The sequence below is a fragment of the Rhododendron vialii genome, chromosome 6a (genome assembly GCF_030253575.1).
Source record: "Rhododendron vialii isolate Sample 1 chromosome 6a, ASM3025357v1".
Classification (NCBI taxonomy): domain Eukaryota; kingdom Viridiplantae; phylum Streptophyta; class Magnoliopsida; order Ericales; family Ericaceae; genus Rhododendron; species Rhododendron vialii.
In genome coordinates, this window is record NC_080562.1 from 27,465,497 (window position 1) to 27,491,129 (window position 25,633).

Consider the following 25,633-nt stretch of genomic DNA (forward strand, 5'->3'; position numbering starts at 1 on the left):
GTATGTGTTCGGACTTTGGATGTCAAACTTGTCAATCCTTTTCTGTTTTTGTCTGAACCATAATCACATTAGAGTATCTGCTCACAGGAGACATATCCAATTACCTTCTCTTCTTATTTGTTTTTCATTGTTTTGGTTCCCATTTTTCTTTCCAGATATTGACGGAATACATTCTTGTTTCAATAACTAGTGCAGTAACTGTGACTATAGCAGGAGTTGTCAAGGAGGCTGTCACTATTTTGGTAAGAGCTGTTCAGATTATTGCCCTGTTTAAAGAAAAGATAAAATACCTTGGTGGAAGCTACAGATTCTGGGTTTCAATCTGATCTTCCAATATTGGTTAATCCACTATAATAGCTAAGAGTGTCTCATAAGCAATCTCACCTTTCCTGAGCTGGCTTTGCCTGAGGATATGTATGACAACATGATTCGTGCTGCGTCGTTGAAACAATTGTCTTAAAAATTAAAATTTGACGTACAATATTTGTGCAAAACCTTCACGGACGATTTTAATGTTGTCCACTTATCCAGTACCACGCCCAAACCACCTAAGTAAACTTGTTTTTTTTTTTCATAGGTAGAGGTTGTCTTTGATGTTATGTCTTTGTGTGTGTGTTACTGCGTTAGAGCTTTTCTATCACTGGTCAGGTGTAGTTCTCTCGTCTCATGCCTAGAAGAATTTTTGTTGGGTTCTTTCCTTTCTAATTTGTATTAAGTGATGAGCACAAATTTCACATGTCATGGCTTTTGGTCTTACAAGTTTTTAAAGTTGCTCGGTCAGTGTGAGGCTGTTGACCATTTTGTTATCCACTTAGTTGCTTATATTGGGTAATTGTTGTTTAGGTTGCTGTGTTTTACTTCCATGATCAGTTCACTTGGTTGAAAGGGGTTGGTCTGATAATAATCCTGGTTGGTGTGAGCTTATTCAACTGGTACAAGTAAGTAACTCTATACAGTTAAAAAATTACCTTAGTTACCTTAGAGGCTTTTCTTATTTGCATTGCCAAAGCTTTAGATGATTCTCCACAAAGTTCATCTCGAAGATAAATACTTCTACCTTTATTAGGTCAACATTGAATCTTCTACAACTTTCCCTCATGGGCTAGTTTATTTGTGATCTTCAGCATGGTTCTTTTAATTCCACGGATTCCATAGTCGTATTCTATCAACTTCTGCACATGGAAACTTGTCGCGGTAATTTTTTTTTTTGATAAGTAATTATATTATAAACTTGGCATTAAGGGAATGCCGCCCTAATCCAAAAAGGCCACCACCACAAAAAGGCCCTATACATCGATCCTACTTGACAAAAAAAAGCTCGAACCAATCTAAAAACTGATCAAAAGCGGGATTACAATCTCCCTTGTCCCAACTATACAAGCTACTAACCACAAAGCTTTTGATTCTAAATAAGGGCTTTTCAATCCCTTCAAAGAATCTCGAATTCCTTTCACGCCAAATAGTTCACATCAAACAAAGAGGGATCATGGTCCATACACGCTTCCTTCTCTTGCCAACTCTAGCTCCATTCCAAGCAATTAAGAGTTCCATAACATTCCTTGACATGGCCCATTTTAAACCAAACCAAGAAAACACCACGGACCAAAGTTCCCAAGCTACCGGGCAATGTATGAGAAGATGATCCACTGTCTCTGCATCCTTTCTACACATGCAACACCTATTAACAATGATTCTCCGCCTCCGAATCAAATTATCGATAGTAAGAATCTTGCCTTGAGCTGCGCACCAAACGAAAAAACTCATCTTCAGCGGTGCCACTGTCTTCCAAATCGCTTTCCAAGGGAGAGAAACATTTTCACCTCCACCTACAACAACAACAACATAACATAACCCATCTAGTCCCCAATCATTGGGGGTATGGGCGGGGGATGATTGGAGACAGACCTAACCTTTGGCAATATATGCACAAAGTGGCTGCTCTCAGAATACCACTAAAACAGTGGCCTCCCTAAACCTCTAAGAACCGAGGAGCTACAAGGACGTTTTGTTGTAAAACCATGCCCCTAAATCAAAGCCAAATGGCATCAGAGAGGGCAGGCCTAGAGACCCAAATTAATTTATGTGCACATTACCATGCTTCTTTCATTGATAGTCCAGAGCATCGGTATGCACAATATTAGCAAAACATTTTCACCTCCACCTAAAGCTTGATAAAAAGATTTCACTTGAAAGTATCCAGATTTAAACAATTTCCAACACATCTCATCCTCTCCTTCTCCTATACCTTGCATACCATACACTCTAGCAAAAAGAGCCAATATAGCCTCTTCCTCTTCCTCCCCATCTCGAACTTGCCTTCTCAAGCGAATGTCCCAAACTATAACCCTCTCATTAAAGGAAAGATAATCGGCAATGGATGCATCCCTATCACGTGCCAGAAGGTAAATGTTGGGGAAAGCATCCCGCAAGCTCACTTCCCCGCACCACACGTCATTCCAAAATGTCACCTTTCTCCCGTCACCAACCACCATATAAGTGTGGCCTATAAAGGTGTCCCACCCATTCATGATACCCCTCCATAGCGCCACCCCATAAGGAAGCCTAACTTTACAAGTAGACTACCCTCCCCTCCCACACCCATATTTTGCTGTAATCACCTTCCTCCACCATTTTTCTCTTTCGCATGCAAATCTCCAAAGCCATTATTCCCCAACAAAGCTTGATTGAATAACTTTAACCTTCTCACTCCCAAACCTCCTTTTCTAATGGGGGTACACACCGTATCCCAATCAACTAGGTGATACTTGTCGCGGTAATTAACAGTTTCATACATTGAATCGGCATTAAAATAGCAATTTGTCGCTGTGTCGCATAGTTCTTGACAGATTAATGTTTGAAGATGCTTGCAGAATCTGCTATTTTTAATGAAAGTTTGTAGTGGGGAATTGAATCTTTGTTTTTCCCAATTTCCAGCCTATGTTAAAAAGATGGTTCAGAACACAATCATTTTGATTTTGGTTAGATGGAATTTAAAGTTTTTATCCACTCTTAAAGCATCCAACTCAACTGATAGTCTACGAGTGGAGAGGCCGTCTGGCTCACATTCTAGTTTTTGAGGTCACACTTAAGCAATGTTGGACAAGCTCCAACACATCCTGCTTGTATGATTACCGACTCACAAGAGAAGAGGTAAACAAAGGATCATTTTTATAGGGATCACAAAGAGACAAAGTGCACCTTTGGCATAAACAAAGGGGAATCAATCTAGAGCGTCTCTTCCAAAATCGTAATAAACAGCAAGACTTTAATAGATCCAAGAATTATTATATACCCCTATAACGTGAAAGAACCTAAAATACATCTCCCATACCCAACTTTTTGGGGATTCTACTGCAAGATATACAAACTTGATTTGCTTTAAGATATTCATATAAGCCTGTGTGATTTCGTTTCCTTTTTTATGCTTCTTAGATACCAAAAGTTACAAAAGGGCGAGCTAGGCGAAGAGAATGTGGCAAAGTCATCGGCAACCAATGCAGCTGCAAGATATGTTATTCTTGAGGAAATGGATGACCTCGATGATGGTCCCCTGAGAGCTCACTAATCATATTAGTTGAATCTCGTGAATAACCATAGGTGAGCGTCTGAAGCCATATCCTCTTTACAAGAATTTTGATGATGTATTTGGGGAAACCTTGTTCATTGCTGATCTGTTGATCTTGTAATGGTTAAATCCAAAGACCTTTGTGAGCTTTAGGTCAAAGTTGTCATCATTTTAATCATGAACAATGAACACACAATTTCATCTCTACTTTTCTGTACATATAAATTACTTCTGGGATTTTAACGTACTTTGCATATGGTGCAGGTCTTAATGGACTTCTCACCTGTGAATGTATCCTTGTTGTTCTCAAATTGAGGACCACTATAGTTTCATTTGAAGTGTAACTGTTTCTACCTTTGTCGCGTCTAGATGATCTATGAGATTGTTGGTGGAACATATTCTGCTTTAATGGTGGTTCTATTGCAAATTACAATCTTACGCCAGTGGGTCATAAATAGTTCAGGTGGCCTCCATTGCCTAGTAAAAAATGTTTGATTGACTGTTTTACAATAAAATTCTTCCCTAATTGGAATCAAATAGCGCTAAACCTTTTCTGATGGTTGCAACTTGTTAAACAAAATGGTGACAAGTATTGGTCTATTCAGACAGTGGTTCTATCTGTACTCGTTTGTTTGTCTAAGCTTCTATTCTTTGAAACTGCAGCGAAAGTCGTGGCAGCATTCTTCAAATTCTTCTGGTCTGTTTCTGTGGTTCTTCCTCCAGATTGGTGGTTTACAATGAAGTTGTTTCACATTGCAAAGCCCGTCAAGACATTTTTTATTCCGACTGTCTGCCCACAGCAGTCGATTGTACATTGTATCGGCACAACTAGGCATGCTACCAAGTAATAAATGCCCAGTTTGGATATTCATTGTATCTCTGTAACTGCGTTTCCCAATTGTGTTGGGATGTTGGGGATTTAGATTGGAACAGCTTGCTCTAAAACATTGAGAGTGAATTCTTGTCCCCTCTTTGTAGATTTCTAGTATTTCATTGCCATGAATGGTTTCTTGTTTGTCTCGTATGTAAATACTACTATACGGATAAAGGTTGTTTGAGGAAATCACATGTTGCAGCATCTAAAAAGGAGTTGTTACTGACCGACCAAGCTAGTCTTCGATCGACCATTAGCTTAGCACAACCTACTCGTGGGTAGGCCATCTCCAATAATAGAGTTAAATTTGTGTTGCTATACGACATAAAGTTGTAAAAAGTGGGACCTAATCGTTTGTGTTGTATGAAAATTTGTGTTTTACTTCTTTTGTCCCATAATGTTTGTCTGGTCTGCAAAACGATGTCTTATATATAACATAATCTTGTCAAGAAAAAATTTAAACTTTTATCATAAATTAAAAAACTCAGTATTATTAATTAGTTTGTTTTTTTTGAATTTTTCTTGCAAAACTTCTACTTTAAGACTCTGTTTTGCGGATCGGACAAAAATTTTGGGACGGAGGGAGTAAATTGCTTTGTGAATGAGTGCTCAAATAGTGTTGTTAAATTTGTGTTGCTATGACACAAAAGTGTAAAAAGCAAAACCCATTTATTTGTTGTTTTCTTTCTCAATCTTCCCAGTTCCTACTCTCTCATAACTCATTGATGCCTCCACTAAATTGTAGTACTTACTGGCGCTACACAGCTAACTTACCATGAAACTAACTCTCCCAGCTTACACAACTTAACAATTCCCGAGCAACCCTAGAGGACACAAATGAGTGTCCAGTAGTGTTGGATGAGGGTGGTGAATGTTCATCGAAGCAGGTGACCTTGATCCTTATAATAGGCCATGGGCATGGCTGAATGTTCATCGAAGTCTAGGATCACATAGAAGGGATTATGTTCCCTTGAGTCCTTGACTATGGGAATGCAGAATGCTAACAAACTGAGTTAAGACTTGGTAGTTTTCTGAGTAGGGATCATTTGATTTGAAAGTTAGTTTCTGGTCAGACCTGGTTTTCCTACATACACTATAATTTTTTAACTGGATCTTTATGCCCTGAAATTAGGCCCATCTCTGTCTCCACAGTTTTTTAACTTCCACCAACTTCGCCTTTCAAATAAAAAATAAAAAAATTTCCACCAACTTCATAACCAAGGAACGATAAAGATGCATGTGGTTTCATAATCTCTTGTGATTATTCTTTATGTTATGTAATCGTGAATTGTGTGACACCATGGACAGGCCTCACAATTCCCGTTAAGGAAGATACCATTAATCGAACTTTGTAATTTGATTTCACTTTTGGTCATCGTAGACACTAGACAACCTGCTCCCATGTCTCTTGGTCACAGGACGGTCAATTTAATGGAAACTGAAGCTAGTCTTTCTTTCAGTTATTGCAGTCGATTTCGTTTTCTGGTTCCAGCCAAATCCTTACAGCTCCATGTCGAGTATGGTGGCATTATAGTTCCTCTCTATTTTCTGTTTTCAAGATGTGAATTTTTTTCCACAACTTTGTGGATCAAATAGAGGTTCATTTTTTGTCTCTTGGGAAAAACTGAGACAATTACGGTTGCAGTTGAAGTTTGAGACGGCTTTCAAGGTATGCTGAATTAGTGTTGGAATATGCCTGATACGGAAGTGACCTGGCTTCATATCACCTGGGATTTGTGGTGTCATAATTGGAGAGATCTATGGCTTCGGAGTCTAAGATGAATTTCACTGCATTATTTTCTTTATCGAACTACAAAGATCACTTGATATTTGTTTTTGAAAAGAAATAGAAAGTTGTTTTTTTTAAAAAGATGGGTTGCTCGTGGTGTGAAAATAGATGGAAATCTAGGCAGCTGTTAGCTTAGCGACATTGCTACATCTAAATTTAGTTCAGGGCATTTATTCTACTTGATCTTTGGGGCCAATTTCACTTTTGAACCTTTTTCATGCAGAAGTTTTGCTCAAAAATTTTACTCCACTTTATAAGTTCTCAACTTTTCATGTGTATGTACAGTTAGGGTGCTTCCTAAATGTATGAAATCCTTTGCCTATCAAAAAAAAAAACTTGTATGAAATCCTTGTGCCAGACAATTGATTATGGATATTTACTTGATTTTGTATCTCATCTGACATCAGTGGTTGGACATCAACAGAACAAAGTATACCATTTAAACATTCATAAATCTTCCATGCAATCAAACATAAATTTTTGGTGTGTCCAATTGTTATTTAACTTGGAATCAGAGGATTACAACACTTTGACATGCTGCAGGGGTGCCTGAAATAGTTATGTTCTTATCGTAAAATGCTAAAACTTGCAAGTTCACATAAAAGCAAAATAAAACAAGAAAACAGTTGAAATTATGTCATTATGACAGATCCTTCTTAATGCATCTATTGGAATTTTTGTTGTTTTACCTCGGTCCTGATAATGTTGATGACGACAACATAGTAGCAGCATGGACGACATCCTCGTTTAGACCTGCTGCCCCAACTTTTCTTGGTATCGCAAGATTTGTGAAGTTATAGTCTAAGTTGGTTTCAACATCGACCAAGCCTTCCAAAACCTTAACCACCACGGACATAGGAGGCCTCTTGACAAAATCACTTTGTAGACACCACGCAGCAATCTTCATCATCTCTACAACTTCTGCTTCATGTTGTTGCATTTCGTCATGGTGTTTGTCTATGATATCTGGTAGCCTTCCTTCTTCTGCTTTTCGCTTGAAAAGAGCGAGTAAATGCATATCTTCCTCAGGCTGAGACCGATCCAAGTTTTTCCTGCCACACAAGATTTCCAATACCACGACACCAAAACTGTAGACATCTACTTTTTCTGTGATAATCGAGTTCAACCATTCAGGAGCCAAGTATCCTGGGGTTCCCCTCAATGTTGTTACAACTTGGCTTTGATCCTTGTCAACTAACTTTGACAATCCAAAATCTGAAACTTTTGCATTCAGATTTTCATCTAAGAGGATGTTTTGGGATTTGATATCCAAATGAATTATTTTCTGTCTGCAATCCTCATGGAGATAGGCTAATCCCTTGGCTATGTCTGAGATGATTTTTCTTCTGGATTGCCACCCAAGAGTGAGCTCATTGGACTTGCAGAAGATCCATTTGTCCAATGATCCGTTAGGCATGTACTCATAAACTAGAAGCCTAAACGTTTTCTCAGCACAAAATCCAATCAACCTCACCAAATTGAAATGATGAATGCTGCCTATTGTCTCAACTTCAGCTAAGAATGAATTCTTAACTTGACCTAAGCCGTCGAGACGCTTCACTGCTACTTTGGTGCCACTGCTTAGTGTCCCTTCAAAGACAGATCCGAACCCTCCTTGGCCAAGCTTGATATTGAAATTGTTGGTCATCGTTTTCAGGTCTTCATAAGAGAATCTAGAAGGCATTCCTGGTACGAGGTCGAGATTAATCTCTTCAAGTTCCTTGGATTCCATGCGCTTTCCGTAACGGAAAAGGAGAAAGGAAACAGCTATCAAAACCACACCTAATAATGCTCCTATGCCGGATTTTCTCAATATGTCCGCAACTGGTCTTGATTTTTTGGAGGAAGGAACTACTACTGAAGGACTTTTTTGATCGGGACTTTCCGGAACTACTGTAGGATTGCTCTGCACTTTAAGGAATGTACTGATGTTGTAAAACATGTCAGCCTCTCGGATTACAAGAGTAAGGACATCCGAAAGTAATAAGCAACTTAGCGCACTTTCATATTGGAATAGAAAGGCTTTGCACGAACAGTTGTGCAAACATGCTTTCTTACAATCCTCTAACTCTTTCTCCTCGTACACAAACCGATAGGAGTTGGAGTAACTAGTGTTTTGAAGCTCCAAAAGGCTTTGGTATTTAGAATAGTTGCACGAAATGGGAGTAATTGGGGAGCATCCTTGGTTGGGTTGCCTAGAGTTTTCTTGCCTGAAAAGGCTTGTTCCATTTTTGGCTTCTCCAGGAGGACAACTACACTGCCCGTTTGAACAAATGCCGTATTTTCCACACGAAAATGGATACCCACAGTCACCAACAGCCGGTGTCAGCAGATCGGCTACCTCATTCCAGTCAGTATCATCACCTACTACCCATTGGTAAACCCTCAAATGACCATCAGGCTCCAACTTCATGAACTGAGCGGGTGATGATGCAGGAGGAATTGACAACTCATTGAAACTTCCATTCTGAAATCGAAGATGCGGCGTAGTACTCCAATTTAGAAGGGACCCATAATAGTACCGGAGTGGATTCAAGTCTGTGTAAGCGTACAAAGCATCACGTTGAGCATCAAGCGTAAAAGTACCTTCACTCCAGTTTGACGACGACACATTGGCGATCAGCTTGTTCCCAAGAGCCAAATTTTGCCCAAGAAGTAACGTGTCAGTTGGGTGATCAAAAGACTGCCAAACCCTCTTGTTGTCTCGATCGAAGAGCACTAGATTTCCCTCTTCAGTCAAGTTTAAGCCAGATACGGACTTTCCTCCTGTCTTTGTAGACCAGACTAAACTGCCATCATCGTCTGCCAAAATCAAATCCCCATGCTCCGTGAATCGCAAGGTTGCGTTATACCGGACTGGTTTGTTCCGGTTTGCAGACCAAACTAGACCCCTGTCCGACGGCTGCAAATAGTCTGCGCTTGGAAAGATTAAGATGGAAAAGAGGCAATTACGGAAGAAGACACTGCACCAGAAGCCGGAGACGAAACCAACTCCAGGATTTGTTCTGATGAGGATGGGTTTGAGAATGAACTTACCGTCAGCAGAGCTGTAAAATTCGGGTATGTCATCCCATGAAGCCCGAAGGTTGGTGACTGAATACTCCCCCACAATTTGGGCATCGATCAATGGCAAAGAAGCCAAGAGGAGAGAATAAACAAGCGCAAAAAGAGCACCAGATGGGTTATTAATCCCACCCATTAGCTTTTGATGATCAAGAGGATTCTAGAGCACAACTAGAGAAGGAAGAAAACTGTGATTCATGAGTTCCATTTTCAGTCTAAGTCTTTCTTTGATGTGTTCATTGGAGCAGCCAAACTTGACTTATGATAGAGTTTTTTCTACCCCCTTCATGCATGGAGTGTAATGTGGGGTGCAAGAAGGCCATATGCGAAGATGACCTGCCTTTCACTGGATTGGGAAAAAGAATAATCATGGTGCGCGTAAGCTCACTAAAAAAATTACAAGAAAATCAAGGGGAAAATGAGTTGCACGTTTTTTGGCTCTCAAGAATATTCCCTTGGACTTTTTTTTGGCGGGGTACTTTGCATAGAATTATCTTTACCAAAAAAAATGTGGTCCAGCCGACTTGATTTGATTTGCCGTGTAAAAGGAAAAGAGACGACTTGACTTTAATCATGAGCCTTGTGCGGGGTCCCTTTCGAGTCAGTTACTGAGTAATTTGATTCAATTTTGTTCGAATCGTCGAGTTAAACATTTATGCAGAAACTAAAATTAATCCCATATGTGAATGAGACTATACATGCTTAAAAATTCGTTAACACGATTCCAGGTCGCACGAAGTTAGAGGGTGTGGGTCCACTGCTTTTTTCAAGTATACGAATATGACATGAATCGTCAACACAATAATTAATCGAGATAAGTACGGGTTGAACTTGTGTAACTTGAGAACGGGTTAACTTCTTCCCTTGATCACTGATGTGCGACTATGAGAATGGCATAATAAAAAAGGCACAGGAGCTATCTCAGCTTTCAAATGCACATTGAATATAAATATCTCCATTTTTAAATTTAATTTTACTTTTAATTACGTATAACTTACTAAATATATAATCATGTCGTCATAGTTCAAATCTTGTTCCAGCGACCCGTCCATCCAGTGCCTTTTCCAATTTACCCCAGTTTTTCGTTTTCCAAAATATTGGTGAGAAAGAGTGTTTCGGTGTCGTAATACTCCATTATTTCCGTTCGTAGTGCAATAACATCGATTACTCCGTTATTTCAGCTAATGCACCCAAAAATGGAAAAGGCAACAATATTGCACTCCCAATAGGATCAAGCCTCGGAGCACTTTTTGTTGTGTTACTTCTAATTGGCGCTGCTATTCTTTACTTGCGGAAGGAAAAGGACTTAGAGGAGGAGGATGACGACTGTATAGATGAATTACCGGGGCTATCTACGAGATTCTCTTATGAAGACTTGAAATCTGCAACAGAGAATTTTAGCAAGAAGCTTGGGCGAGGAGGATTTGGTTCTGTCTTTGAAGGGACTCTGGGAAATGGCACAAAAGTTGCAGTCAAACGGCTTAACGGTATAGGTTAGGTAAAGAAGTCATTCTTAGCTGAAGTAAAGATAATAGGCAACATTCACCATGTCAATTTGGTAAGACTGATAGGATATTGTGCTGAAAAATCTAAAAGGCTTTTGGTGTATGAGTACATGTGCAATTGGTCCTTGGACAAATGGATCTTCCGCAAAAACGAAGAGTTGCTTTCTCTTGAATGGCCATTTAGAAGGAAGATTATCTCAGGCATGGCCAAGGGATGTGGTGCCTCTCAGATTTCCACAACATTTGCAGCAACCCTTCACTACCAAATGGCCGGCCTACCGATTGCAAAACCATGCTTTGGACATGTCTTTACCATATCTCCATGAAGAATGCAGACAGAAAATATTGCACTTGGATATAAAACCCCAAAACATCCTTCTGAATGAGAATTTTGACGCAAAAGTTGCCGACTTTGGTTTGTCAAAATTGATAGCCAAGGAGCAAAGCCGAGTTGTGGCAACAATGAGAGGAACACCAGGATATATGGCTCATGTTTTCCACAAAAAGTGCAAAAACCAAATGGCTAGTGTTGCGGGCGTGCCAGGACTGGATTGCAGTCCAAATTCGTACTAAGGCCTGAATGCCTCAGATCTGACTTCTAATAGAACGATTGCGTACGACCTAAGGGGTGAGATCCTATATGCTTCGTGGTTTGCCTTGTTGGGATAAGGACTTAGAATTTCCTAACCGTTGTTAGAAAACGGGAAAAAAAGAAAAGGAAAAGACTAAAAGATAAAGATAAAACAAACTTTATTAAACGGCTTAACAAAGTTTGGGTACAAGGAAATAAAAGACAAGATCTAGGCTTGGCTAGATTGAACGGGAAAGTAAAATACTTTGCTGAAAAGTAAATGAAAGATAAATTTGGTAAGCTTTGAGCTTGATGGTGTTGGAACCTTTGCCAAGGCCTGAAATTCTGGTATTTATAGTTAGAGGTTCCAGGCCTTGAACTGCTTCAAAATGCAACAATGGGAAGCTGTCACCTGCCCGTAACTTGCTTTTCACTCCAAGAAACCGGCTAAAACTTGAAAAACCTTCATTTCCTGCATAAAAATTGGTAAAAGCAAAAGGAATTTTCAGTGGGTTGCAAAAAATCCAATCCTCTCGGCTTCCTCATTGGCTTTTGAGGTGCTTCCGGAGGGTCCACTTGCTACTTGCAGCATCCAAGTATGTAGGAATATAAAGCACAACTGCTGAACTGCTTGCAAGCTGCTTGTGCTGGCAGCTTGCATGCATTCCAAGTACCCTTGGCCTTTTCTTTGTCAAGAAGAAAGGCCTTGAGCTGCTTGAATCATCTTCTTGCATGGTCGCCATGTGTCCTTGGCCTGGCTGAGCTACTTGAGCTGGCAACTTGCATGCATGCCAAGCACCTTTGGCCTTCGTTCCTCAAGAAGGAAGGTCTTGAGCTGCTTGTATTCCAAGACAGTCTATTCTGCCGCTGAAAACTCTCATTTTTGGCACATGCGTGAATGCGTTGAGTGCGGGCGTGCCAAGACTTGTAGCGCCTAACTTTTGATGATGATTGAATCGTGACTTCTAACGTGTAAGCAATTGTGTGTGACCCAAAGGGTAATGATCACAAGGAGGTTCGTGGTTTGTCACACGGTTGTTGACTTAAAATTTCCTAGTCATATAGGACCGTGAATGTAAAATGTAAACTTTATTACACCGTGATAATAAAGTTTGAGTACAAGAAAAGTAAAATAAAATCCAAACTACTTGATGAAGTGAGTTTGAATGGGGTTGAGTACGAGGTACTTGGATATATCTACTTTGCTGAAAGTAAGAAAGTTTTTGAAGCGTTGGGCTTTGATTGGTGTTGGACCCTTTTTTCATCTTGTGAACTTATATTTATAGGCACAGCAGTAAGCTGATTTAGGTCTGAATCCGAATTCTGCTTTGCACCACAAGCTAACATGTGTCCCATGATGCTCTTTTTTTGCTGCGTGAGTGAGCAGTTATCAGAAACTACGAGCAGTTATCAAGATCATGGGGCCATTTGATAATTACCCCACTCCCTCATTTTATGTTACTGCTCGACATGTGGCCATTGACTGAGTCAATAGCCTTTGAACCTTGGAAGGAAAATAACTGCCTCGAGCCAATAACTAATTCTCCTTAATCCATGGGCCTTGCTCTCGATCCAGATTGGCTTCATCCTCCATGGGTTGTATCTCCTCTATATGAATGAACAATTGGGCCCGAGGACACCTCAGAAAATCCACGGCCCAACATGCTTTTTAACCAATAATCACATAACTTTGGCCCAATCTACTTAAAGAATTAATTAGATGGTCATTCACAGCTAGCCCGATTCGAGGTGCCAAAAATGGGTATAAACATTGCCCCCCATGCCTTGATTCTTGATTTTTAGGATCAAGACATGTATAAAAAGGAAAGTTGTTTTTGGCATCCAAATAGTCATTGAATTCTATTTTAGCATACCCTCTTTTGTTTACCTTGCCTATGGACTTAGTAGGCATTAGGCATCTGTTATGCTCCATTCAGGTCTATGATAATATAAGATCTGTCTTCAGGCCTGAACCATGAAAGGCCTAACAAAAAGGCCTAAAAATACGTTGGAAGGCCTGAACTTCTTCTTGGAATGCTTATAAATGTGGTTTAGGCCTAAACAAAAGGCTCAAAGGGCCTTCCTCTCTATGGAAAAGGCCTTCGTAAATCAATAAAGTCTTGTGTCCAGGCCTGGTTGTAGAGAAACCATAGAATCATGAAAAAGGCTTGACAAGGATTAAAAATATAGTGGAGGGCCTGAACCTCTACTTTGAACTTTCAGGCATGCTCTATGAAATGAAAAGGCCTCCACCTCTGCGGAAAAGGCCTAGCAAAACTCTAATAGGGCCTACTTAATGACTGATAGGCCATGGCCGAACATTTTAGAGATGCTTGTTCGGCCTATGAAGGACTTTTCATTGGCTACTTAGCCCTTTTTACAACCATGACATTTTTGCGTAAGCCAAGTGAATAAGATCCGCTTTTGATGTGTCCCACAAATCCAATGCGGGCTTAGTTCTACAACTTTAAGGCCTACAGTTGGCCTACGCTTGTAATGCCTTTTAGCAGTTTGGACAATGCCAAAAAGGCCTCATTAATAGAGGAAGGAGGGGAATCACCGATTACAAATGAATCGTGATCAAGCCCTGGAGTGTTGTCGGTTTCCTCGTCTTCATTCAGTTCCTCCTGTTCTAGAATGGGTGCAGCATGCAATTCAGACCTGGCCCCAAGGCTAATGGCAGTACTGAATCCTTCCTGACTTGTATCAATGATCTGCTCATTGCCCAGGAGTGAATCTGCGTGTAGTAGTTTTTCACACACTTGAGAAAGTTTCAAAAAGGAGAGAATGGGCTGATCTTGCCTCATAATTGGACTTTCCATGTTCTGGCTTATTCCAAGTCTGAAATCTTGCTCCCTTTACGTTGAAACAGACCTATCTTTTCGCTCCTCCGGGCATGGAAACAGCTTACCATCCAAAAGTTTTTGGAGAACTCCTGAATATTGGCTGCTGCGATCTGGCCTGAAACTGTTGCCACAATCTGTAGGCCTTGTTGCTGTTCAGGAATCTTCAAAGGCCTGAACTAGGACTCTTGCCCCCCGAGTCGAAGTCCTTGGCCTCTTTGCCCCCCGAGTGTATGGTTTTTGGAAGCTAAGGGCTAAGAGAAGCCTGGAGGCCTAGTGTGCTTGCTAGAAGCTTGCTTAGAGACATTCAGGCCTGAAGTTTGGCCTAAAGTGCTAAATTGTGATATCTGTGGTGGAAAAGGAGTTGATATCCGTGCTAAATTGTCTTCAATGGCCTTTTTGGATTTGATTAGACATTCTTCAACATTACGAAAACATTCATCCCAGGGATCAATGAATTCCTGTGAGAGTCCATCGTTGGATGCAATTGTACAGGACTGAATACCCATGTGTTCTTCAACTTGATCCCCAAAGGTCTGAGTAGGAGGATCATCAAGCCCACCATTTTTGAATTCATGTTGTTTGGGCAGGGCTGAATACATAATGCTTGAATAGCCACGTGACTTGGCACTAAAGAGACCGTTTACCTTATAGTGTAATTGGCGATCCTCCTCTTCAAGCCTATCAACTTCATCTTCAAGCCCTCGAATTTCATCGTTGAAGCGATTTTGTGCATCAAGAAACCAATCCTCCATAGGATTGAGTCGATGCCTCTCACAATCAAGGCGGTAGATTTTGTCTTCAAGTTCGTCGACCTTATCATCACACCAACAAAATTCTTCTTTACATCGCCGAATCTCAACATCCAATTCAACGTATCGAATTGATATGCGAACGAATCAGCGTAATACCACTTGAAACGACTAGGGTCCCACCGGGCGTGCCAATGAAAACTCTCATTTTGGCACAGACGTGAATGCATTAAGCGCGGGCGTGCCAAGACTTGTAGCGCCCAATTTTTTATGGCGATTGCTGTGAATCGTGACTTTTAACTTGTAAGTGATTGTGTGTGACCCAAAGGGTAATGATCACAAGGAGGTTCGTGGTTTGTCACACGGTTGTGAACTTAAAATTTCCTAGTCGTATAGGAAAGTGAACGTAAAACATAGACTTTATTACACCGTGATAATCAAGTTTGAGTACAAGAAAAGCAAAATAAAATCCAAACTACTTGATGAAGTGAGTTTGAATGGGGTTGAGTACTCGGTACTCGGATATGTCTACTTTGTTGAAAGTAGGAAAGTTTTTGAAGCGCTGGGCTTTGATTGGTGTTGGACCATTTTTCCATCTTGTGAACTTGTATTTATATGCACAGCAGTAAGCTGATTCAGGCCTGAATCCGAATTCTGCTTTGCACCACAAGCTGACATGTGTCCTACGATGCTCCTCTTTTGCTGGGTGAGTGAGCAGTTATCAGAAACTAAGAGTAGTTATCAAGATCATGGGTCCATTTGATAACTACCCCACTCCCTCATTTTATGCTACTGCTCGACATGTGGCCATTGACTGAGTCAATAGCCTTTGAACCTTGGAAGGAAAATAACTGCCTCGAGCCAATAACTAATTCTCCTTAATCCATGGGCCTTGCTCTCAATCCAGATTGGTTTCATCCTCCATGGGTTGTATCTCCTTTGTATGAATGAACAATTGGGCCCGAGAACGCTACAGAAAATCCACGGCCCAACACGTTTTTTAAACAATAACCACATTACTTTGGCCCAATCTACTTAAAAAATTAATTAGATGGCCATTCACAGCTAGTCCGATCCGAGGTGCCAAAAACAGGTATAAACAGCCGCTCACAGACTTTCCTGGCCATTAAACAATTATTCCATGTTCCCTTCCTCACCATATTCCCATGGACCATGTTTTGATTGGTTTAAGTACATTCTAGAACTTGGCAAGAACATGGAATGTGAAACTGGGCCTCTAAGGGTCCAGGTCTTCTTAGTTTCTTAGTTTGGGCTTGAGAAGAAGGCTTTAACTGATTTGGACCTACTATAAGTCCCAGAAATAGGCCCAAGCCCGGAAAGTAAGCTCTTGGGCCCTAAGCTTTAGGAAGTCCACTTGAAAACTACTTAAGAACTGGGGAGATTCTGGCCCAAGATAAATTCGGATTGGGCCAATATCCATGAAACTCCTTGAACATTAAACTGGCCCAATCTCACGAAACTTTGGTGCGGCCCATTGATCTTCTATACGCCCAAAAAATGAGAGGCTCATTGCACGACTCCTCTAAGGCTAAAAAATAATGGCTCTTTTAACCATTAATTTTTAATTAATCCATGCTCCTAAATTTTGATCAAAATTGGGTGTAAACAGCTCCACCAGAGTGGATGAGCTCTGTAATCACTGATAAAGTCGACATCTACAACTTTGGGGTCGTGGTTCTTGAAATCCTGCGTGGAAGGAAAAACTTGGACAGAGATCAATCTGAGGAGGAAATGCTTTACTGAGTCTTTTCGAGAGGAAAGCAGCAGATGATAGACTTATGGACATAATTGATAAATTCAGCGAAGATATGCAGTTACATGGAGCAGAAGTCACGGAGATGCTAAGGAACGCAGCATGGTGTTTACAAAGTGCGTTTACTAAGAGGCCTATGATCTCAGTCGTAGTTAAGGTCTTGGAGGGTCTAATGGAGGTTGACAGCAATTTGGATTTTCACTTTACAAAACCCCCAGTGCCAATAACAACTCCAGTTGTAGATAGCAACGCGATGCCAGCGACGATGCCACAATATTACTTCCACAAGTTTTATCAAGACCGAGGTAATTGACCGCGTCATTCCGTGTCAAAAACAAATTTATAAAAATCAAGAATTAACTATTACTCCGTAGAATAATGGTTAAGATCAAGTATCGTTCCAATAAGGACTGAATGGCTAAGTTATGACAAATTAGATTAGTCTGCAGATTAGTTCGGAAAGAAAAGAGTTGATTGATTTGGTTTGTTTGGAATAACCTAATTAAATTAAAACAATGAATTAAAAGGTTTGAAAATGATGGAGGAAAATATCTAGGGTTTGGAATCTACTTCGACCACGTAACTCCAGCATTCATAGGCGAGGCTAATTATTTGAATCAGAAGGGATTATCATTAGGGCTTGCAAACCCTAACGATAATCATTAAGAAAATAATCGAATTGTTAAAAGGCATAGACTATCCCATAGCATGAACCATCTCTCAGTAGCACGATCTGGCCACTTAATGGCACGATCAGTCTTACGAGCATAATCTATCTCAGAACTCCAACCACAATCAGTGAAAACCATTTCAAAACTAGGTATTTGAAATCTAGAATACAAATACTCAATCGATAGAAAGAATTAAAATCAATTCATTCAATTGAAACGAAAAGGGTTCTGAGTTTTACAATTGACTCGAATAATAATCCAAAACCTATGCATAAAAGAAGTTACTTAGTGCAGAGTTTCATTGTCCCCCTAGACAAAGGGCTTAGCCGGCCATGGAAACGTGCGCAACTCTTTTTTCTATTCTGCTCCCTGCCGAATGCTCTCTGAAGCGTACTCCTGTTATGTGTGTGGCCTCCTCTTACATATGCTGCCAAGGCAATAACCTATTTACCTTTTTTATTGGTACATGCCGAAAGAGTTCACCCAGGAAAACAATTCCTTTTAACTCTTTCTCCGTCGGCCAAGGATTGATTTTTAACCAAACATAATTGTAACTTCTGGCCCCACCAAGTTCACGTGTATTAACAAAAGGAAAATTCAAAAGCCCAAGTCCATTGCTATTTTATTTTCTCCACCGAACATATGCTCACCAATCTTCACGATAATCTGCACGTCTTTGCGCTCATCTGTTTTCAAGGCCTACAACAGAGGCGGCTCCATTTGTGTCTTTCCATAGTCAACTGACCACCCTAAAAAAAAAATTTCTTAGAATACATGTAAAATTTTTGGACTAGCCTTACTTTGAATACCCAATTCAATTGTCAATGAACACCCAATCCAATTGTTTGAACACCCAACCCAAATGTTAATGAACACTCACCCCAAAAATAGCCCACAAATTAATCCACTTGAAATTGAAAGCAATCTGCGCAATCGAATGGAAGATCAATGGATGAATGATTACTTAATTACTTATATAGAGAGTGATGTTGTAGAGACCCGTAAATTTCTTTATTTAATTTTAATGTTTGTAATTGAGACAAAAGGGATGAAAATGGCGTGAATGTGAATGTGGAGATTGAATGTGCAAGGGTTTGAAAAATATGGGTGTTAGTGTGATATGGTACATTATATGTGTGTGGTGAATGGCAGGGGATTTATTTTCCCCTCTCCATTTCTCGGTCTCTCACCCTCTCTCCCGACTCTTTCTCGACTCTCTCTATCTCTCTCACTCTCTCACCCAATCACTCAAAACCCACAACAATCAACCTCAACTCCATCTTCTACTTGCGCATTGGGGCTCGTATCACGTTGGATAGAGCTCGGTTCGGTGTATTTAGCTCGGTTTGGATTCCGGAAGCTAGGGTTTGCTCAATCTCTTCGATTTTGGCTTGGATACTCGAGGTAGGGAATTCTATCTCTCTTCATATGTTATTTGAGTGTTTCTATGCCTTTCTCGAGCTTGTATTGGTTATTATTGAGATTAGATTGAAATATGAAATTCCTGTCAAAATCGCCTGAAAGACACTCTTCCTACCGGTAGAAACTTTTCATCTATCGATAGGACAAGTGAGAAATTATTTCCCAACCAGCTCAACGTACTTTAGCTGCTCAAAATACTCATTCTCCTACCGGTAAGTACTTTTTTTTTCTACCGGTAGGCCAAGTACAAGACTGTTACGTTCAAAATGTTGGCCTTTCTGTTTCCAGTTTCTACCGGTAGGAACTTTCACCTACCAGTTGGTCAAGTGCAGAATTCTTCTCTTCTATCGGTAGGACTCATTCACCTACCGGTAGGCACAGTGTCTAAGAGTTGCTTTTTCTACGTCTCCCAAATCACTTTTTGGAGCTTCTCATCGACTCTAATGAGTTTGTTTATGCATTCTTTCAAGTGTTTTGGAGAGTTTTACTTGTTTCACACAAAAGTGGTATTCGATGGACTTGAATGAACTCATTGAGTTAAGAAATGTGAAATGTACGTTATTGCACGTTGAAATACGAACGATACACATGAGCATGTGAACGACGCGCAAACACTCGGGGCCCATCGACGGGTGGGTGCCTGGTAGGGGATGTCGAGATTCCATAACTGACTCGGTAGGAGCTAATGCTCGTATTGAACACTCAAGGCCTAACCTACAAGGTGGGCGCTTGGCAGGGGATATCGAGATCCCATAATTGACCCGGCAAGAGCTTTGGCTCAGACACATAAAGGATACGAGATGTTGTGACACGAGTAGAATGGACAAGACTTAAGAGTATGTCAAGAAGAAGGATTGGTGATAGTTGGACACTTTGATCATGATAAGTTGTGCTTATATCCATTGTCGTTTGGTTTCTATCATTTGTCCTTCCGTTTTGCTCACTTGCATATAGAGTTTGCGAAGACTTTTTACTGGGCTAGTGTAGCTCAAGCCTTGCATCATTTTTAGGTGCTAACCCAGATCCATAGCTTGCATGCTTGGAGTGTGGACATTATTTTGAAAGCTAACCAAAGGAGTCACTTATTCATCTTTATAAATTTCTTTGAAAGATGTATTTGTAACTTATATTGTAAATTCTTTTGACTAAGGAATAGTTGTAAACTCTTATCTCTCTTGACACATGATACTTATGTTAATTTGGGGCCGTTGAGCCAATGATATAATATTTTGGAATCTAATAGACTTGGAGGCATAATTATGGGAAATGAAATACAGTAATCTTTTGGGTATTGAATGGGATATCGTGATGTTTTATTTATGGAAATATTTTATACTTATGTTGAAAATTGAGGACGTGACAGTTGTACTTGATACCGGTGATAACGAGGATATTATGCATCGATTTCAAAATATGAAAACTCGTCGAGGACAATTGTAATAGCTTATATACTTTGCTATTTTTGGGTCGCATTTTAGATATTATGTATACAGTTAGCATCACCTAAGGGCGTCCTCATTTAGCAAAGTGCGAACGTCCCCTCTTCAGATTGAATTTCAATGATCTGAGCAGCTCAATGTAATCAAAATGTGATTTTAAGGGTCATTGTTAGAAACAGCAAAAAAAAAAAAAAAGACCGAGAAGAGCTTCATCCGAGAAGTTTTTATTGAACGGTTCAAAAAAAATGCTCAGATGGAGCCCTTCCCGGTCTTTTTTTTTTTTTGCCGATTTCTTGAGTGCACCCTTAGAATCACGTTTTGAACACATTGAGTGGCTCAGATCATCGAAATTCGGTCGAAAAATGTGAAGTCCTTACCTAAGCTATGTAAGGACTCCTTTGTAAGAAGGGGACTAATTATGTATAACTTTTTGTTTATATATAGTTGTGGTTCCTCAAGATAGTATAGTACAATTTCTGAACACTCTTAGAAGAATTCCTAGAGCCGCCACTGGCCTATAAACACTACAAACCACTAAAATATATCAAGTACCAATGTAAACTGACCGACAAAGTGTATATTAGAGGGATTAAATGAGTGCTTTTCAGCACCTATTAGTAATGAAAGGTAAGTTTTTCTAGCAATTCTAGTTGCTCATTTGTCGGCATTAATTTACTTATGATACTTCCATTTCATATTGGGATGAAAACGTTGAGACCCGTGGATGGATAGAATTGAGAAAGCTACTGGGTCTTGTAACTGTATCCTAGTATAATACCACTGCATGTACCAAAAGACCCTAGATGTTGTCCTATTGCATGTAATGTTATCGTTAGCATCTCTGAATAATTCATAATCTTTGCGTGCGTCTGTGTTTGTTAGTCCACAAACATGCTTTTTTAAGTCCTAAAAAGATTGTCCATGTAGTTATATCAATGTGCAGAGGAGAGGGGATTTCCATTCTTACCCTTTCTTTTTTGTGTAGTCACATCAATATTTCAAATTTTACTTTTGAGCCAAATTTTTAATTGACGGGCAAACGAGGAAATTTATCTTACAGAAAGAAACAATATTTTGTCCCCTTAATAAGTTGAATTTTCCAAAATGGACCACCAAAGGTGGACGAAGGGAGTATTTATTATTAGAGCATTTTCGAAGGTTTAATTCCAAGTTTCTGTTCACATATAATTTATGTAAAGCCCGATATTTAAAAAAATGCACTTATGTGACGCTAAGCAGGTTACGGTATTTTAAAAGAAATGTGATTAAGGTTAAAGGAATATTTTCAATCGACGTTTTTAGGACACGAAGATAGCATGATATAATTTTAGGGGTTCAACACTTTTCTTTAAGAAGCGAACGACACCTTAATGGTCTACACATTTTAATTAGCCTATGTTGGATTTTTGAGATTTTTAGGAGAATGAAATTCAAACGCGTTCGGATAGAAATTGCAACACACGGGTGCACAATGCTACGTGTCACGTTGGGGTGACATAGGAATCACAGGTGTCCTTTGGAAAGGAAAGTAGGGTCCTGTTTCAACTTCAGCCACCGAAATACATGTATATAATTCACCTAGGAGTATAATTAAACTTTACATAAAGCAAAATAAGTTAGAAAAGAAAAAGAGAAGAAACAGCTAGAAGAGAGAAGGGGGAACGGTGAAGGAAAAGATAGAGGAGCAGTTCGTGCACCCGTCCTCTGATTCAACCGACTTTCGATTCCTTCTGTGCGCCGCCGGAAATTAGTTGGTAATTAACCTCTCTCCCCGTCTCTCTCTCTCTCTTGTCCCTATGCAGACCACCGTACGCGGCGGCGACCATGGCTGGACCTTTCCATATTTTTCTTCTCCTTCCTTTCCTCGGATAGAAAAATAACACAAAATACATGAGGTTTAGCCGCGGCAACGCCGCGGCTGTTTAGGTTGTGTGCCGTGTGTGTATGATGCACTCCGTTTTGTGTGAGTGTGATATATGTATTTAGATATTGGATGTTTAGGTACACATGTAGTCCTTAATCAAGCCTTGATTTGCTTAGGCTAAAATAATACAGATAGTCAGTTTTGAGTTCTATTAAATTACTGGTAATGATCATATATGTGTACACGTTGGTAAATCGCCTAATCACTGAAATGAAGTTAAGTTAAATCATTTTTAGGTAACTACCCAACTGTGTTGAATTTCAAAGTATCTGTACTTATGAAACGAGAGTTGGTACGTGTATTCATCAATGCGTGTAACGACTATTTAACCCTCTGGTCGTCTCTAAATCGAGAAAGGCCAACTCACAAACGAGAAAGCCTAAAGTAACTAGTTAAATTTCGGATATAGGAATCTTAGCTAACATCAGAACATTACGTGTTTTGGTGCAAGTACTGTGAAGTGAGGTGACGCGTGTAAAGTGGCCACTACTTCTTTTTGGTGAGTTGCGCATACCTTAGTTACATGTCTTTTCTAAATTTTTGGAATAAAATGCCATTGCTTGAATATGCAAAAAAAAATGTGGGATTTGAGCTTCTTTCTTGGTTTAATTACTGTTGTTAAATAGAAATACTTGCGATGGCATGTTTATAAATCTTATGTGTTACGGTTAAAGACTAGACCATGGCAATATGTTTTGGAAACTAGAATTGTTACTAGTACATGCTTGTGATAATATGATTCATTCGAACGGTGTCCCGAGCGTTAGGGGACGGGTAAAGATACTAGTGGCATGAAGTAATAAGGTGAGAGATGCAGCCAGGCATCACCGGGTAATGATATCTTACCACTCTTCAATGGGGTCGCTCCCCAACCGACTGGCAAAAATACCGTTGAATGATATTATCGCTCAAAAGTGCAAAAGTTGAAAGAAAAATGAAATGAAAAGGTCCTTGGACCAAAGAAATGAGCTTACGAGCTAAAATGCATGTACTGGATGTTCAATGAAATATTTGGATTGTTGCTTTGAACTGTTTCATAATGTGGGGTATTTTCATGGTCAAACTTGTAACTTTGGTATATGTTTCTCATCCGAGCTTTGGCTTATGAAAACCTTTTCCAATTTTTCAGGTTATGGTAGATAGCAAGTTGTGGACTGAATGAAGGTGCTAGAATAACCGTGGGGAATCATGTGTAGTCTAATGGTTTGTAATTTTATACTTGTACACTTAGAAGCTCTGGGATTATGTTATTTATTCTACGCTTCCGCATACTTAGCTTATATGGTTTAAATTGACAATGATAAGTGAGAAATCCTTAAACTAGAATATGTGCCGGCCTTCGGCGGCTTAACACCCGCTTGGCCGGTCACGACTTCCAAGGTAGGTTTTGGGTCGTGACAATTTTCGACAGTTTTTTTTTATCCGCAAAAGGGTGGGAGGGGGCAACCAGAGCAGCAACCCCCATGGCCATGGGCGAGACCATAGGGGCTCCTTGTCCGCCGATGGAAGAACGGGCCATCACCATGGCACCACCTAGTACACAGTTAGCATAAGCTCCCCCCCTCAATGGTCTGAAGACTCATCGGCCCGCGGAATTGAGGCCAAGCCACCTGCCGGGACTCGAACCCACGTCTTCGTCGAGGAGGATAGTGAACCCTGCCAACTGGACTACCACCTCAGTGGCATTTAACAGTTAATTTCCAATGGTTGCTTCAACCCTCTGAATGCTGCAATTCCCAATCGCTTTTTTAAGAGCTAGTTGAAAGCGTGTATAAAGTGAAAACCTACATCTCATGATAAACGTATCTGCTACTTTTATGGGGATGTACGTTAGACTTGGGATATTCCACGTCCTGGTCATCCAATGTTTTCCTAACATTTCATAGAAAGCTTCAAGCAAAATCAAGGGCCATATGAATGAAAGGCCAATATGATAGTTAGTCGAGCCTTCCATATAATTTGCAAATCAGAATCAGAATCTCTAGCTTGGGAGTTCGGACAAATAAGCCACAGTGGTTTATTTTTTGTCTTTATTCAAATTTTTTTCGTATCACTTGGCTTATTGTCATTTTTTTGGGGATTATTGCATCCTCACGACAAGAGGAATCTAAAAAGTAAAATTTTTTGACCGAAATCCAATTTTTTTTGAATAAAGACGAAAAAATTGGCTTATTGATTTACTTTCGTCTTTATTCAAAAAAAATTGGATTTCGGTAAAAAAAATTTACTTTTTAGATTCCTCTTGTCGTGAGGATGCAATAATCCCAAAAAAAATGACAATAAGCCAAGTGATACAAAAAAAAATTGAATAAGGACAAAAAATAAGCCATTTTGGCTTATTTGTCCGAACACAGAGTCTGTCCATCTATCTGACTCTCTCACTCATCTGCCTCACAAAATCAGGGAGTGAACAAGGTTGCAACGGGTAGATAAACTGAAACATACAGTTACAAAAAAAAACTTACTAATACTATTAATAACTAAACAAATATTAGGTGAATCCATTTGTATATATGTTTAAGGTTGAGTTATATAATGAAAGTCCATTTGTCTATGAATTGCTTAGAGACCTGAAATTAATTCAAAGAAAGGTTATTGGTATGTGAACGTACGTAATTTTCTGCAAATGGGTCAATCCTTAATTTAGTATTTTTTCCTATTTTGGTTCTTGGTGTGTAGAGTTATTCTATAGCATGATTAACATATAAAATGTCTAGAAAAGAAAACCACAACTAAAGGGAGATAGAATTCGGAATTTATTCCCATATTAAATGTGGAACTTTACTACTATTAATATATTGGAAAAACGAGTCCGGCTATGATGCTTCCAAGTGGTTTGGGAGCATCATACTCCCAATTTGTACTAACACTTCCTTCATCATTGGATTGAAGAACAAAGATCTCCACCGTTAAATTTCTAAAAGCCCAACAGGTTACAAGCCGGTAAAATTTCAGCTGGGAGTTGAGACAAATTATCAGTCTTACCTTTCTCTTGGGAAAAATTATTCGGTGCTCCTCTTACTTATATAAGTTTTGAATTTTTTTTCACGGATATTAGTTTTGAATTCAAAGTACTCCAATTGAAAGTGTACAAACTGATTGGTGTTTTGCACTTCAAAAAAAAATTTCCCTTTATTCAAATTTTTGGGTAATAATAATAATCCGCCTCACGAGTGGATTATTTTTACGTATTTAAAAAAAATTGTCAAATTTCAAGAATAATGTGTTCATCTCGATGAGAATAACAAAAAAAGAACAAAAATATGAATCAAACTTAAAAAACCGTTTGTTTTTACTATTTTTGTCTTCAGTAAACATTTCTAAGCGTTTGATAATATTTTTTACATTTTAGTTTCATCTCATTTAGATGAACAAATACTCCAAAAAAAAAATACAAAACACAAAAAATGTTGAATAAAAACAAAAAAAAATTAAAAAAAG

At 39.5% G+C, this 25,633-nt stretch overlaps 2 protein-coding genes, 1 non-coding gene and 1 pseudogene across 5 annotated transcripts in view; 2 read left to right on the forward strand and 2 right to left on the reverse strand.

The window, feature by feature from the left end:
* The window catches only part of LOC131330017 (probable sugar phosphate/phosphate translocator At1g06470), a 44,175-nt gene extending 39,665 nt beyond the window's left edge, over positions 1–4,510 (forward strand). The window contains exons 10-13 of one of the 2 annotated variants that reach the window (XM_058363476.1): positions 156–242; positions 844–938; positions 3,433–3,597; positions 4,229–4,510. In XM_058363476.1, coding sequence (XP_058219459.1) covers positions 156–242; positions 844–938; positions 3,433–3,565 — 315 coding nt within the window. In that variant the 3' untranslated portion in view covers positions 3,566–3,597; positions 4,229–4,510. The remainder of the gene's footprint in view (positions 1–155; positions 243–843; positions 939–3,432; positions 3,598–4,228) is intronic. The other variant, XR_009200931.1, reaches the window with a different exon arrangement.
* Positions 2,002–2,109, reverse strand: LOC131331599 (small nucleolar RNA snoR100). The gene has a single exon (XR_009201413.1). It is a non-coding gene; the product is annotated as a small nucleolar RNA snoR100 (small nucleolar RNA).
* Positions 4,511–6,680: 2,170 nt separating the features above from the next.
* On the reverse strand, positions 6,681–9,650 carry LOC131330016 (G-type lectin S-receptor-like serine/threonine-protein kinase SD2-5). 2 transcript variants are annotated; one of them, XM_058363472.1, is made up of 2 exons: positions 8,095–9,650; positions 6,681–8,052 (listed from the first exon to the last, which is right to left on the reverse strand). In XM_058363472.1, exons 1-2 carry the CDS (start codon positions 9,425–9,427, stop codon positions 6,914–6,916), a joined length of 2,472 nt encoding a protein of 823 aa, XP_058219455.1. In that variant the 5' UTR covers positions 9,428–9,650; the 3' UTR covers positions 6,681–6,913. The 2 variants fall into 2 exon arrangements, with proteins under 2 accessions (XP_058219455.1, XP_058219454.1); XM_058363471.1 differs by having other exon boundaries at positions 6,681–9,649.
* LOC131328566 (G-type lectin S-receptor-like serine/threonine-protein kinase SD2-5) lies at positions 9,583–19,356 on the forward strand (annotated as a pseudogene).
* Positions 19,357–25,633: the final 6,277 nt, after the last annotated feature.